At 39.0% G+C, this 16,122-nt stretch overlaps 1 protein-coding gene across 1 annotated transcript in view; it reads right to left on the bottom strand.

Moving 5' to 3' along the window:
* Positions 1 to 13,004: 13,004 nt before the first annotated feature.
* Positions 13,005 to 16,122, bottom strand: part of LOC121952813 (CXADR-like membrane protein) — a 63,723-nt gene continuing 60,605 nt past the window's right edge. The window contains exon 7 of the mRNA XM_042499654.1: positions 13,005 to 14,917. Within this exon, the coding sequence (XP_042355588.1) occupies positions 14,545 to 14,917 (373 nt within the window). The 3' untranslated portion in view covers positions 13,005 to 14,544. The remainder of the gene's footprint in view (positions 14,918 to 16,122) is intronic.

The following is a 16,122-nucleotide window of genomic DNA, read 5'->3' as shown; positions in this document are numbered from 1 at the left end:
AAAAAATCCATATTTAATTATCGAATATTGTTCAAACACCTGCAAGGCATGAGGGGAAAGGGCAGTCTGTGTGAGGTGGTGTTGGAGGGCAGAGGAGGACAAGCTCCTGTGATGTACGTCATTTTTTATGCTAATGTGTTATTGGCCAAAACATGCAAATTTAATGTGGCCCACACCCGAAGCTGCATGGCAAAATCAGAGTCTAAATGCTGTGTATCACTGCAGGTAGTGCCTTTAAGATACAAACCCTACCCATGAAATCAATGGAGCAGTTTCTATTTCCTGAAAGATACCGAGCAGATCAACCACAGTATTCCCTCAGAAAGGGAAGAGTGTTGAATTGCATCACTGCAGCCTCAAATCAATCTCATACAAGCCTCAGAGGTGGAAACAGAATGACAGCAGCATCATGTCTGGCAAGGTCACAGGTATCACAATACCACTAACAGCTCTGTGATCATAGTATTTGTAGTTGTGGATGCTAATGGGTTTACTCTGCAGAAGATCTCAGGCTCAGTTTACATTCTGTATATGCACGCACGCACGCACGCACGCACGCACGCGCACACACACACACACACACACACACACACACACACACACACACACACACACACACACACGGACTAGTGTGGGATTAAACCAAGAAAAGAACAGAAACCTAATTTAACAAAAAGAATCTTCTACGGTTATATTTCAGTCAGTTCTCATTCTGCAGTTGTTAAATACCGTCACTTTTGCTGTGATTTCGGCGTAAGATATCAACGCCAAATGCCACCTTCCACATCTGCATGATACGCTGCTGGACGGTGTTAACAAAACAGGTTGCGGTGTTATTATTCACCGCTGGACAGCTGGAAGGCCAGATGGCCAGACAGCACCTGTCACAGCAGTATGATACGCAGAAGCTTCAGTTGCAAACATTTGAACCTGTTGTGTCTGCATGATACGCCGCTGGATGGTGTCAGGTAAAAATGCTGGGATGTAGGCATCCAACTGTTGGGGATGGCATCCCGAAACTGAAGATGGGGATGATACCTAAAGCATTATGAAATATGTAGATGTAAATTTCCACTGACAAAGCGGCAATACGTGACAACTTTGGATGAGAACGTGTTGATGTAACTTTATGTCCAGTGCTTAACGTGACAACGTCAGTCATAGGAGGCTAATTTGTTAGATATCATACAAACCCATGTCTGAGGATACACTCACAAAATCCCTGGCTTTTGTGTCAAGAACAGCATGTTTCTCAAGGCAATGTTAGTGAACTTTAGATAAGTTTGCAGAGCAGCAGGAGAGGGAACAAGTGCTGCAGCGATGAAGGAATACTGAATACAGAAGCGAGATTGCAAAGTAACTTTGACTACTCAATATAAGACACTATAAAACCTGGAAGACCAAGTCCATCGATATTAAGTGACATCCTAAATCGACATCCCATATCGTACAAAATATTCATTATGTCAGGCCCGAAAAAACTCCTATCTGCATATGAAATTCATTGGAATCATCAGCCTACTGAACATGTGATGACTACAGTTGTCTTTCTGTAATTGCTTCTGGGTGTGTAAGATTACCAGCAGAGGGCAACAGATGCCTTAGAGTCCTCTTCTCTCTCATCAGACACTCAAACACTGACATCCAAGCTCTGACTGAGGACAGATGAACAGTCATCGCCCGTACATGACAGGTTTTATGTCCGTTATGTCCTGAATTCAGCACAGTCCAACTTTTGAGAGGATGTGCACTCTATAGTAAAGCGGGCCCTAAGGGTTAAATTATAGTGAATGCGTCTCAGGTAATTCAGTGCTAGGACTCCGGTTGTAAAAAGTGAAACTGCACCTGGACTGAAGAAAATATCCCAAAACAACTGTCTCAACAAAACCAGACAGCTGCCTCATCAACAATAAGAGGGAGTCAGTGTTGGAAAAGCTAAAGTAGTTGCTTTTCAGCACCTCAGAGAAACAAAAAACAAAAAAAACAGCCTTATTTAGGAAACTTTTGTGCGTTATCAGCAGTGTTGATGAATATTTCTCACCTCAGCTTTCCTGTCCTGCTGTCAGGCCTATAGTGCGGGAGGAGAAAGTATCAACGCTAATGAGAAAACATAACGAAAAAAATAATGTATATGTTCATAATCTCATCAGCTAAAGGAAATGATCTGTACTCAAAGCCATTATTTGTGACCCATGCAGTGTCTCTAGATGTGTCATACAATAAAGCTGAACTATGAACTGTTTTCATTTTTCGCTGTACTTTTAGCCATATCTCAAAACAAAAGAAAAACCAACACATTTGAGTCAATGTTGACACTCTTATTGTCAGATCGCTTAACTGAAAAAAACTTCCTTCTTACTAACTAAGCCTCTACTCGAAAATTACATACCCAAAGTTAACTGTATTCATTTGCAGGATACAAGGTCTGTATAAATAATCTCGGCATCACAATAAAGGTAACGGGAGATAATCTGCAGAATGGGGCAAAGTAAGCCCAAAACCTACAGAAAACCGTATCACAACATATGGCAGAACCTTATGCATGAACAGAAGCTAAAAAAATGAAGCCAAGCTTATTTAGAGGGGTTTTAGTAGAGGAATGTTAAGCTGTAATTTCCAAATTGGCCATTTTCGGTACATTATGCCTCATTCCCCGCTGTAAGAAAACACTCACTAACATAAATGGAAACAAAACAAAAACTATGCACGCTAAATGATATTGATCCAACAAAACCAACACATGTCATTAACACTTTAGTTTAACCCTCTGAAACCTGGAGCGACAACTGGTGCAATTTCTTCCAAAAGCATGAGGAAACAGGCAGTGAGCAACTTGGTAAGAAAAAAGTAGATTAAGAATTTGGTTTTTTGACTATGAAAAAAGGTCTAGGGAAAAAATAAAGAAAAAAGGTAAAAACTATACTTACAGTGATCAAAATATTTAAAATTATTTGTATGCATTTTGTCTAAGTCTTGTTGGCCTTGTTCTTTTATTACTTTTTCTTTTTTCATTTAAAAAAATGTTTTTAAGGTAATTTTCGTGTTCTTTTCTTAAATTTCTTACTGATTTCTGTCTTTTGTTGCCAATTGCCTTCTTCCCATTGTTCTGAGAGAAATCTGCCAATAAAAAAATGCAACAGTAAAACATTCTCAAAGAAAACTGCAGCAATAAATGACAGCAAACAGTTTTGCTCTTCATGCCATCAATGCAGAAGATACATAAGACACTCACTTGACCCTGTGGAAGGCCAGCCTCCTTCTGAGAGAAGACACTCGCAGATGGCAGCCCTGCTTGACACCAACGCGGCCCTGGACCACCATCGTGACGCTTACATTCACTACAGTTTCACTGTCCCAAAGCCCGCTGGATGGAAAACTGAAGGGCCAGCAGAGGACGATGCCGGATCAAACATCCTTTTCTTCTGCTTAAAGTGTCAGTAGTGGAATCTCTTGCTTCTTCCTTTATCTTTCGTGCTCCTCCAACTTAATTTGCCTTCTCTGCACCTCCCTCTTTTCCCTTACCTCCAACTATACCAACACCTATCCACCTCCTAACTCAGCCCCTCCCTCCTTGGTACTCTTGGCTCTTTCCAACTGACCCATTTCTTCTATGCTGTCTGTTTTACTCCAAACTACACCTGCTCACATTCTGCACACTTGCAGGAACGCTGTTTTTGCGTCATCCTGCAGCCCACAGGGAAGCACTGCATGCTTACACAGGGTTACTACATTTATCATGTGCTGTCTCCCTGTGTTATGAGCTGTTTTGCATGTGTGAGTGTGTGTATGTGTGTGTGTACATGCCTGATTCTATGTCTATGTAAATAGTTTGCCCATATGAGCATAAATCCTTTGCCCCATATATGTTATGTTACGGTGTCTTGTCCTGATTTAATGTATCCAAGTAAAACGTTTGTGAAAAATGACATGGAAAAAGCTAAACAAATGGTGCACTACAGTATCATTAACGCTGACTAAGTTAAATATGCATGGTAAAAAGTTAAGAAATTCATTGCAAATTAAAGAACTTGCTAAATATCAGCTGATAATCCTCAATTCTGAGACCACTCTTATGTTACAGATCATATTCCTCTTTACACAATCATGCAAATATACAAGCAAAGAAACATGGCTGTAGTACAAACACACCTTGTGGCTCTACAAAACTCACTTCAAGAGGCACACAACAGCAGCCGTAAACACATTTGCATAGTCATAAATCATTAACCGGCCTTCATTTCCACCAGAGGAGACCTTGAGGGCTGCCGTCCCATGAATAAATGCATTGGGGCTCTAGGTGACTGCAGTGCACATTTGGTACAATTCAGAAATAGTAGATAAAAACAAAATGAAACTGGATTCAACAGCTTTCCCTGTTTGTGTTTTAATGGTTCTTTTGCCTTTTACATTGTCTTCGCTGGTTCTGCATCCCTCAGCTTGTCAAAAAAAAGTACATTGTCGGTAGGCGGGATTTCATTAACCCTCAAATTGCACAAATTGAAATTGCAAATATAAAATAAGCCCAATGGAAACACGTCAATTATTGAAAAAACTCCCATTTATCACAGAAAGGTTTTTACGCTCACATAAGGTGGTATTTTAGGCAATTCGAAAAAGCCATATCTCATGAAACTGCAATAAAAACACTTCTTTTCTGTGTTTACAGGTCACATGATGTTCAGCATTGCATAACTCGTCAAAAGTTGAGCAAATCATCCGTAAGTTTTGATTTCACAATTTCTCTGTGAAATCGTGGACTACCTCCTCCCAGAAATCCCTCATACGTGGCCGCTCTATGTATAAGGGGCTTGCCTTTCGATTATCGCCAACATAACACGGCTACGTCGCCTTCAATTGGAAATAATGACGGCTAGTGGGCGGCTGCATAGAAATAAACCTGCTAATGTTTTGAGCGTCCATCGCCATGCTTCTTGGAATGTCATCTTGCAATTGTGTTTAAGCAAAAATATTGCTTAAGTTTTGAACAAATTTGTAACTGAAAGCTGTCTTGTGTTAACTTTTCATGAACCTAAAAAAGCCTTGTTTTTACACTCCTGCACTTTGAAAGGGATTTGTAAGCCTTGGACAAAAATAATTTTCTCTGCAAATGAAGCAACCTTGTTTCCAAGTTGAAATGAAGACATTTACAAAAACTGGAGTTTGAGTGCTTTTCACATGACAACAATTAAAAATAAAGGCTTCATTTTAGTATTGCTTCATGGTCTTGACTCAGTGTAAATACTCAAGTACAGCAGAATAAGATTTGTAATGGAATATAAAATAATGTAAATAATATGCAAAATAATATAAGATAAGCCTTTATTGCTCTCCGGAGGGGATTGGACCAGCTGGTCCAAGTGAAAATCATAGTCTGTGTTCTCCACTTATATGTTACTTTTGCCTTTTTTACTGTGATTTCCTGCTTTTCTATGGACATTTATGATTATTATTTTAACCACATTTGCAGTGTTGTGGGGGCACAGTCGGGCTTCATGGCAATTTAATAATTGTTCTGTACTGTGTAAGCAATTCACCAATGATTTCTTTGTTTTAATGAGCATTTCTACTGAACTGGAAGTCATAATCCGCCGCAGTGAAAGAATCATGCATGGTTTTATCAAGCTGCAAACAGCCCTGCAGCTCTGCACCGTGGTGAGGCTCTGTGCCCTGAGGCTTTGATTTATGAGCACTGAGGAAGTGAACAGCGATGGCGAAAGCCAGCAGTCCAATCACTGCTGTGCTCCATGCTGATATGTTTGTGCTTTGCTAAATGCCAAAAGGTGACTAGTACTGCCTTATTAATAATGAACTTTTGTCAGCAGTTTTATATTATACATCCATATTCATAAATGCAAAAGATGAATCCCTTGTAACTGATGTAACCTGAGTATTTTCAGAGGGAAAATGACTGCATTTCCATTTGGATTAAATATATTTTGGCATTTGAAATACACACATTTTGAAAATCGTCTAACATCGGTGTTTATCTTACAGTGACTGGCTGCATTCAGTTTGACAACTCGATGTACTTGTGTGTAATAACTAAGTGCTGCTTTTTTAATTTAGAGCATAAAAACATCCTTCTCCATTGCATCATAACAAGCAGGGTGGAGAGCATGCACATCCAAAAAACTTTTACAGCTCAATAAAATCAAACTAAGCTAAGTTCAGACATAGTGGATTGGCACACTGTTTTAAAAGCTCCCAGTGATTTTTTTAATTGTGCAATGTTTCTATCTAGCAGAGATCTTCGTCAGGAATAATTTTCATCACAAAGTTGATCTAGCAGTATAAAGACACAAACAAACTCATCTCTCTGATTTTGATCTGCTTGATTGAGAGCCAGTCCACTCTCAGGCTTAAACGATGACATTGGACCAATCAGAGCAGAGCTGAATGGCGCTCTGATACTTCCACATGGGAAACATAACTTTCCTCCATGAAAAGAAACCAAAAACAACAAAAGCAATACTATGCAGGGATGCACTGAATACAACACATCAAACATTAAATAAAATGATCAAAAATCATCCAAAAACACAAATCATAAAATCAAAAAGAGATGGTAATAGAGTTTGCACATCTCCTGTCTGATTCTTATAATGCAATGACAGCCCTTTGCCACTAGAGAGCAACATTGGCTTCACAATGGATTGTAAAACTTGTTCTCTGGCCAATGCACATGATTCTCCTCAACAAACCATGGCCAAGAGACAAGCAGATGGCCGAAATATCAACAAGTTGGACTGTGTTTATAGAAGCTTTGCAAATTGTTTCTCTGTCGGCGTCTGCATTAAACACTGAATGCCCTGCCCCCGTCACAACGTATCAATGTTAGGATCAACTGTCAAGCTGTCAAGCAGTCACCTTGGATACACTTTGAGCTGTTAAATAATGGCCACCTTTGACACTAAACCTCAGAGTTCAATGTATAAGGCCCTGCTGTTGCTTTATCTCATGGGAATAGTTTAATTTCTACTTTGATTTTTCATCTTCTGTAATTTACAGGGAACTCTGTATAAAATATTTGTACAGGTCTGTCACTGCATCAGTATGTCAACTGATGTTTTAATTAAGATGCATCAGGCAGAGTTGTTCATTTGTTCAGCCCATCTTTGACACGCAAAGGAAATTCTCAACAAACTGACTTTTAGGCAGTTTTCCAATGAATAAATAGATGCTCAAATTCATTGAAAATCATACTTATTCCACCAAAAATCTCCTGCGTATATCAAAGTGTAGATAAAGGAATATGACATCAAATTGCTAAATTTTGTGAGCTTACGAGCATTTTAGTCTTATAATGTCTGACTCATAATAAACAGCTTTTAAAAAATACAGCAGAACCAGAGATGCAGTTGATTTTACTGCATGCATTCTTATTCCTTGTAAAAAAAAGAAAAAAAAAAAGCTGGTGCCTACATTACCCACAATGCAACTCTACTACTTACAGTTTTCAGAGATTTGGGTGTGTTGCCAGTAGTGCCTTATGTTGCCTCAAGCAGCGATGGGGAGCTATATGTCTGTTAAGGTCATGTCTTTTTAACTTCACACCTCTGGATTCTTTTCATTTTCAAACTTGCAGTCTTCAGCCCAAACTGACAGTGACTCGAGTGACATTACTTGAGGACATTCATCAGACATTTATCAAACCTCACACTTTAACTCCCTCTGGAGACACAAAAGGTTTTCCAGTTTTTCTCGCTTTAGTCCCCCCTATGACCTAAAAACAGACTGATGTGTGAAATGGGTTGAGTTCTCCTTAAAGTCATGAGACCACAGCAGAAAGTCCGTCTATGTGTGAGACTGAGAACTGTAAATGGCTCCTAAAAATGCAATTACAAAATTAAAATAACAGCAAATTACTTCTTTATATTATTGAACCTTTGCACATTCCTTTGACAGTTTTGCAGATATATTGCACGTGTTTTTATAATATGATTTTGACATTACTGTTATAACTTTAAGCTATCCTTCTTGTTCTTATGCAATACTTGTTTGTGTTTTAAATTTTATTTCCTCTTACAATATTTATGTAAGAACATCCCTGGCATTTGAAAACCTACTTGGCATTAAACCAGGTTTTTATTTTTCTGCAGAAAGTAAAAAAAAATGTAAACATGCCGCAGACGACTGACAACTGTCTATCACTAAAAGCCAGGCCTCTTTGTTTGTCAGTGTACTCATACATAGTTTTTTCTTAGCTTTTGAAAGAAGAAAAGGGTAGTTTCAGTGAGATAAACTTATCTAGAAATGCAATATTCTCCTGACGTGTCTCTGTATAGCAGTGCAGCTGCAATAAGTGAAAAAAGCAAACATTAACAGACATAAATTGATCGCTTGAATTCAGAATAAAACTAGAAATTAGACCTAGAATTAACTTGTTTTTCAAAATCCTATTCCCTAGGTGAAGCTTGAGCAAGTATTAATCTGTAAACTTTAATATTAACAGGGCCCCAGTTTCACAAACATTCACTGGCATCTAAACAGGATTTAACGACACAAAGTATGTCACCATTACAGGTGATAATTACCGCCAACACAGCATTTCAACCAAAAAAGACAAATATTCACCTGCAGGCCAAAAGCACAATAAGTAAAAAATCACCTGCATCTCATCAACGGAGCGTTTTTACAGCACAGAGGCCAGGTACACTAACGCCGACACAGCACAGGTGTTACTGCTCTCATTAAGCGCTAATAATCGGTATCGGCCCCGAAAAACCAATATCTGTCCACCCTACTTAGTTCTGGTGGACTCACCTGTTGAGAAGTTGTCGCTCCTCATCTTATTGTCCCTGCCCTGTAGCTTGGTCCAATATGTCCAAACTCTGTCCATTGTTTGAGGTTAGCTTTGCCAGCTCCCTTAGCACCGTCACATCATGCAGGACCTGCTGGGAGGTCCTCGGTAGCGGCCTGCGCCCGGTCCAGTTCCCGGGTCTTCTTCATACATCCAGGGCTGGACTCCTCAGCCTGCAGCCGCGCGTTTGTCCCCGCGTGATGCCGCCGGCAGACTGCTGTCATTATCGCTGCTAAGATTTTCGACGCTAACGTTATTTTTTAAATAAGTCCAAACTTTTGAAACATCCTGTTGCATCAGTCAAGAGTATTTTTTTTTCTTTTATCGAAACTTCCCTGCCCCAGTTTTTTTAAAATTGTTTTTGCTACTTTTTCCATTGAACGCCAAGCGAGGGCAGGACAGCACGCCACCTGTTTAGGTTTTATTTACTTCCTGCGTGACCTCTGACATTACATGATGGACCGACCCATTTAAAGTTTTGGGGGGAGGTGACAGCGGGAGGTACCACTGCACCTGACTTACACTGGTAGACTATTTACATTTTTCCGGTGCGTTACCTCCTAATTTGGGCTGTCCCAGTATTAAGTGGGCCTACTGGTTAGGAACAGCAGTTTACATATGAAACATTACAAGCCAGAAACACATAAACATATATATCAAATAAAATTAAATTAAATTACATAGTGGAATAATTTTTTTTTTAAAAAAAGGACAACATTTGGGGGGTGACAATATGAAAGCAAACCACAGCAAGGAAAATTACTGAAATTACTGAAAGTGCAAGAGACTTAGATATTAGTCTAAGAGACTTAGACATATTAAACAACTCATTCAAGGACTTGCTATCTTTAAAACATATATTTATGGAAGAAAAATAGTTAAACATTGCCGGTGGCGGCCCTGCAGCACACAAGGTGACAAATGCCAGACCTGCCAATCCCAGCCTGGTAATGTGCAGTTGTATAAGCAACCCTTAATGTGCAGAGCTGCACGGCTGCAGCTTGATAAAACTGTGACAGATTCTTTCACCGCACAAGACTGTTGCATCCACTTCAGTAGAAATGGTCATTAAAAAAAATGACAAATCATGTGGAATAGCTTACTGCCACAGTATCCTGCAGTGCTGAGAAGCCCAGTCGCATTTCAATGATGCTGCAACATCAAACTAGTCAACACGTATCATTACCACAGCACTGAATAGCAGTCAAAATGTATTTTATTTCTTTCCACCTGCTCTTGTCAGATAAACAAAGCAAATTCAGTTATTTCAAAGTGCTGCATTCCCCAATCAGGTTCAGGGAATGAGGGGAGTAACAATACAAATGAAGCCGGGGAAAGCGAAAATAAAGTCAAACAGAAATGTGTGTATGAACAAATTTCCGATTTATTTACAAAAACAAGGCGGTAAAAGTGCACAAAATAAGTCTTCAAAAAACGTAAACAAAAAACTTCTTTCTTTAAAAAACAAAGAGAAAGCAATACTAAAATAGCATTCAAAACTTAAATGACTAAAATAACAAAACAAAACAATTGTTAACAGGCACAAAAAAAGGCACACCCACCACAAACAAGAAACCATTTAAACACACAAACTGGGCAGACTGTAAAAAAAAAAAAAAAAAAAGTGTTATTGTACCAGGAATAAAGACCGAAGCTCTCTGTGTATCTCCATTCAAAGTTTTATTTTTAAAAAAGATCAAAAGAAAAAAAAACAACAGTAATCTGAGTTTCTGTACAAATATCACTCTTTCGCTCAAGCAGAGGACTATGTACATGGCCTGTTTGGTTAAGCCCACATCAAAATAAAAGCCTGACATTAATATCATGAGAGAGAGAACAGGCGGATAGTACCTTTTTGGCACAGTGTTGCTGCCAAACTGTACAGTGAGCAGCAGAAGGCCATTCATATTTACATAAAGACGTTTGAAGAGGGTACATAGTACTTAGTAGTGAATGCATACAATAATCAAATTCAGAATCAAATGGAAACCCCCAAAAATATATAATATTTATGAATTTACAGTTTGATTTCTATGACTTTTATCTATAGGAGTATCATTTCTATACTATATAAGCTTTGAGGCAAAAAATAACATAATTCTTCCCATAGTTTAGTATCTGTAACATGCATATAACCATCATTCCTCAGCTTTTATTGGGTGATTTCACCCCATAGATTTCTTTTAACTTTACACTGTATGCATGGTGGGAGCTCAGGAGGCCCTGTTGCATTGATAATGGTGCTTACTTCCATTTGGAATGGACATGAATGGAAATATGAGCCTTTTCCATACAAAACAAAAGACTATTATTTAAAATGTGACCCAGCAGTGATAATACCGAACACAAGTGAAAAAAAGAGAGATAAGAGAGAAGTTCAATCCCTTTTTAGTTTGCCATCCCTGCACATTTTGGGGGGTGGGGTGGGGGGGTCTGAAGCAGCTATATGACAAGCAGTTCTGATGAAGTATGCTGGTTTCTTAACAAAGTCGTTAAGGGACCAGTTGTAGCAAGCTAAAATCCCTCAAGAGATTGGCTTTTATATCTAGCCAATGACGGCTGAGTTGGATTTTGTTTAGTTGTGATGATGACACATCTAATCCTTTCACGGTTTGATCCAATTTGGTGCTCACAGCTTATTGTCACTAAATGAAAAGAGGGAAATAACAACTTATTGGAACCAAATTATTGGAAGAATATACTGCGCACTTAAAGCAATTGTACATAGGCTTTTGGTAATGTAAGTTTAGGTGCTTGTTTGCTTTTTTTTAATCAATTGGTCAACAAATAATAATTATAATCTTATTTTCCTACCTTCCTTTAGTGGTTTTAGTTAGGCAGTTAGTTTCATTTGTCCATGTTTTGAGATTTCTGTCTCTGAGATTTCCCAATACAACGTAGGTCAATTGAATCTTGTTTGTGGTACTTACAGCTTCACAAATCATAATAAATAAAAACATCATTTTTACTGTACTAAACTGAAATGAAAGAAAGTTTTTGCAAGATTCTCAGCTTTTCACATCAGTCATTCATCAATGAAAGCATGGATAGTCTTATCATACACAATTTTCTCTATGCTGAGATCCTAAAACTGAATGGAGGGTAATCTTAAATTATATGTGGTTAAATGTGGTAGTTTATGAAAAAACATTACAATACATTTTTTGCCAATTTACATCCTATCAAACAGCTGCAGGCTCCAGAGTTTTATTAACTACAGGAAATAGATTGTTCTTAACCACAAAAAGACGGTATGTAAAATCTAAATTTCAGCATATGTAGTGGAATGTTTTAACAAAGGTGGAAAATTCTTTCTGACACATCAGTGATCACATGCACTGTAGTCCTGTAAAAGCAGGTGTCACTAAAGCAAATAAGGATCGCAGCATTGAGTGACCTTAGGTATTGCTCTGTTCATCAGGCCTCAGGTCTGCTTGGTGCAAGTTTCACTTTCCATTCAGAGAGTTGTGTTCGCTGGTGTTTTAAGTCACGCCAAGATTAACTGACTAGAGTGACATCTTTATTGTATGTATCTAAGTAATTGTACAGTCACTTTGGCTTTGAACGCAACAGTGACAAAGCTCTGTCCTTGAATCAAGGTTATGTAAAACTTCCCCCACCGTGAAAATAAGAAGAATACAGTGTCATGGGAGACGAGCGAGTAGGTGGTGAGACTCACAAGACAAGTTGAAAGAGGAAAAGGGATAAGAGGCAGATTATGTATTGAAGGGAAGGAATGTGATTGAAGAATGAGGAATGGAGAAGGATCAGGTTTGTCCTCTCTGCTGAATGGGAGATGAGGCACAAGGGCAGGATTCATTCTGTCCTGTGTGTCTGTCTGTCTGTCTGTCCGTCTGTCCACCTGTCTGTCTGTCCGTCTGTCCGTCTGTCTGCCTGTCTGCTGGTATGCAATAGGTCAGATATAAATGGAGCTCTCCCCTCAATCCTACATTAACTCTGGTTAGCGCCATGCTCCTTGTGAAAGACAGCTAATTTGCAAATAGTTGTACTGTCAATAGTACTGTGTATGTTTGATCATTACAATGAGCATGTACTATATGACCAAAGGCACTCTTTAGAAATCCTTTTTTTTAGTTCTAATGTAATAAGAGTGCAGAGGGTAATTTTCTCTCTTTCTAAATGAATTAAAGAGTAGCATATAAAACTCATTTAAATGCAAAATAAACATTTAAACATGGGAGAGAGTTCTTACTTACTTACTGCTGAGAAAAAAAACCCACTGTATATAACACATCTTATTTCCCAGCTGGACACCAAAGTCACTAGATATCAATATTTGGTTTAATTTAGGTTGCGACATCGGGTGACCAAAAATTTGATGTCAAGATAACGTCTAATGCCAATGCATGATGATTCTGACATACTCAAACAGATGACACTGATATTTTGCTTGTTTAAAGTTGTGTTGTTAAGTAACCAAAATCCAGTGTTCCCCCAAATGTTTCATGCCAACATCATCTTGACGTAGAATGACAATGACGTCATTTGGTCGTTAGGTATGGAGAACAACACATCATCTGCAAAATTGCACAGCTCGAAATTCTAGCATTGTTCGACAATCGTCAACACGATTTCCATTACAACCAAAACTGTGCTGTCTGTCTGATGTAATGTCTTTCTGATGTCATATTGACATCATCCGGTGCCAGCTGGGTTAGCATCACATTCATTCAGTTTTTCATTCTTGGATTAAAAAAGAAGGTATACGACACACAACACAGGATAAAAAAACAAATGTAAACCATCACAATGTGGCACTTTCTCAGTAGGGCCTCAACTTAACCCTGTAACAATCTTCAAAAATATAAGTGCTCCATGATACTGATAATTATATTTCCCTCCACAGAAAACCTTATGCACTCCTCTGAAATATCTTGGAACCGCGACATGTCAGGTATGAATAGTATGAACATGAAATTTCCAGTATGAATCCACACTTTAACTACTGAATGGTGCACATCTACGTGGTTTTTCAGTCAGCACAGAGGAAGCAGTGACAAAGGGATTCATTTATGTCCATATTAGAGTGTGTGACACATGTATTGATGGATATATGAAGTGTCCACATAAAAATCTGTTTATACAATCAGAGCCATTCATCCTGTTTATATACTGTAACAACCTAAAGTTAAACTACTTTCATCAGTTCAGTCACAGGTGCAGAGTATTTTTTTTTATTAGCAACATGTGTAAAGTGGTGTATTGTATGTAAGAAGGTGGTCAAGTTTGTTCCTTTTTTCCCCATTCCCTTACTCTAACCTTTTCAACTGTATCTGTGAGCAGTTGGTCATCTTCTGAAAAAGGAATGAAGTTGCTATGTAACGTAATCACTTTTTCAAATTTCAGTCTGACTCACGCTTTTGACTTCACCTCATTACATAACCTCATCCCATTCACTCCCTGGTGCGTTCAATCCTCTCCTTCCATAAGAAACCCACTGCTGCTTCAGTTTAGACACCTCCTTGCCTTTTGAAATCACAGTCTGTGAAACAGGACCACAGATGTTGCTCAGGTGACAGTGTCTTCAGTTAACAACACCAGAAGTTGCCTGTTCCTGTGTTGTTAGTGTAAAGCAGAGATTCTCCAAGAGTTAAATTCCTGAAAGTATCCGTCAGATAGCGAATGGTGAGAATATACACTGGATCTTCATCAGAGTCTAACTCATGGGTTCAGCTGGTTGCCATGTCCTGAGGCTGGTCTTTTCCTCTGTGTGATTACATCTTCTACACAGTCTGGAAGGCCTTGGTTTGGGCAGGGATCATAACAGCAGTGGCCCCCATGCGGGTCAGGTTTCCAGGACTCAGTTTAGGGGGAGGGCTGGGCTTGCAGTTGGAGGTAGACGTGGAGGTTGGTGTTGAACGTGGTTCAGGAGTCTTGGGAACTGTCTGATTGTAGCCAGGTGGAGACTGAGGGAAAGAAGATTGGCAGTTTTCCTTGAGGGCCGCCACAGCAGGAACACAGGCTCGTTGGCCTCGGAGCCCCATGTTGTGCACCATGGACTGAGTGGAGGAAGTGCCTGAGCGTGAGCTGCCAGAGCGGGATGAAGAGAGGGAGTTGGGCTTCACTAGTTTGGCTTTGGGAGCCTCTGCATCCTCCCTGAAATGACCACACAGTTGCATGATTTCAAAGAGTACCCTCAACAGATCAAATAAACATTTACTAGAAGGGTGAAATTGATGTAATCTCACAGAAATATGTGAAATAATGTAGAAATTGTATTGAAACCTGTACCACAATTGGGTTTAGGCACCAAAGGAATTTAGAAAAAGGGTTTAGATTAGATTTAGATTAGGTTAGATTAAAATAGCTATATTTCCTACAGACAGGAATTAGTATGTCACGTAACATGACGTAACTACGTAAAGGATTAAACGTAAAGTTTGAACAAGTCAACTCTGAATTTGAGTTTAACATAGAACACGAGCAAGGGTCTCCTGGGTAAAAGTCTGGTGCTTGTTTGACCCATCCACCACCCCAAACCTCCTCCATATGTGGACTTTCTTGCTCTTTTTACTACCTACAGGGTCATAACATTAACACTGCCCACAACATGACATCTCTGAGCCAGGGAATTCATATGTCCACCACAATTAAGGATCCTTATTTCCATTGGCAGTTTCGATGGTGCCAGCAAGTAATTTCCATATGTGCCACCTGTATGTAATGAGGTGCTAAAGGTCACTTCACGTATTACTGTGAGTCCAGGTTGATTACTAACACTGCATAGATAAAGTCAATTTCAGTATAAGTAAAGTGGATGTTAAGTCTGAAATTAAATTCAGTAAACACAACAAAAAAGATCAAGTTATGTTTTCACTACATAGTTGGAGACAACTAAAGTCTTTTTGCTTTCAGCCGCTGTTATTGTTCTGTCACTGGCTACATTATTGATGTGGAACAATTCCCACCAGCCTGCATTATTTCTCCTGATACTTACAAATTGTTAAAAGTATTGTTGCTCATGTTTAGTGTAAAAATAAACAACTTAAAAGAAATATTAAATTGTAATAAATGGTGCTATCATGTAATGTAATAACTTTGGGAATCATCTCAATAAAGTTCTGGTTTTCTACTATTGGAGCATTGCTGGAATCAGAGGGGGCTCCTACAGTTCACTGCTTCAAAGGTCTTTCGATGATATTAGTGCTAAGTAAGTGGCAGCCTGAGACAACGATTCACTTCTGAAGACAGTACTGTATATAGAAATAAACATTTCTAGTTTTCTTTGTTTATCATGAGACTGCAAGAGTTCAGGCTCCGGTTATGACTGCATGTCTGCTTGTGACAGACAAAGTTTCCCC

The sequence above is a fragment of the Plectropomus leopardus genome, chromosome 13 (genome assembly GCF_008729295.1).
Source record: "Plectropomus leopardus isolate mb chromosome 13, YSFRI_Pleo_2.0, whole genome shotgun sequence".
Lineage (NCBI taxonomy): Eukaryota > Metazoa > Chordata > Actinopteri > Perciformes > Serranidae > Plectropomus > Plectropomus leopardus.
Note: the sequence above shows the minus strand (reverse complement) of the source record. Positions and strands in the feature narration are given on the sequence as shown.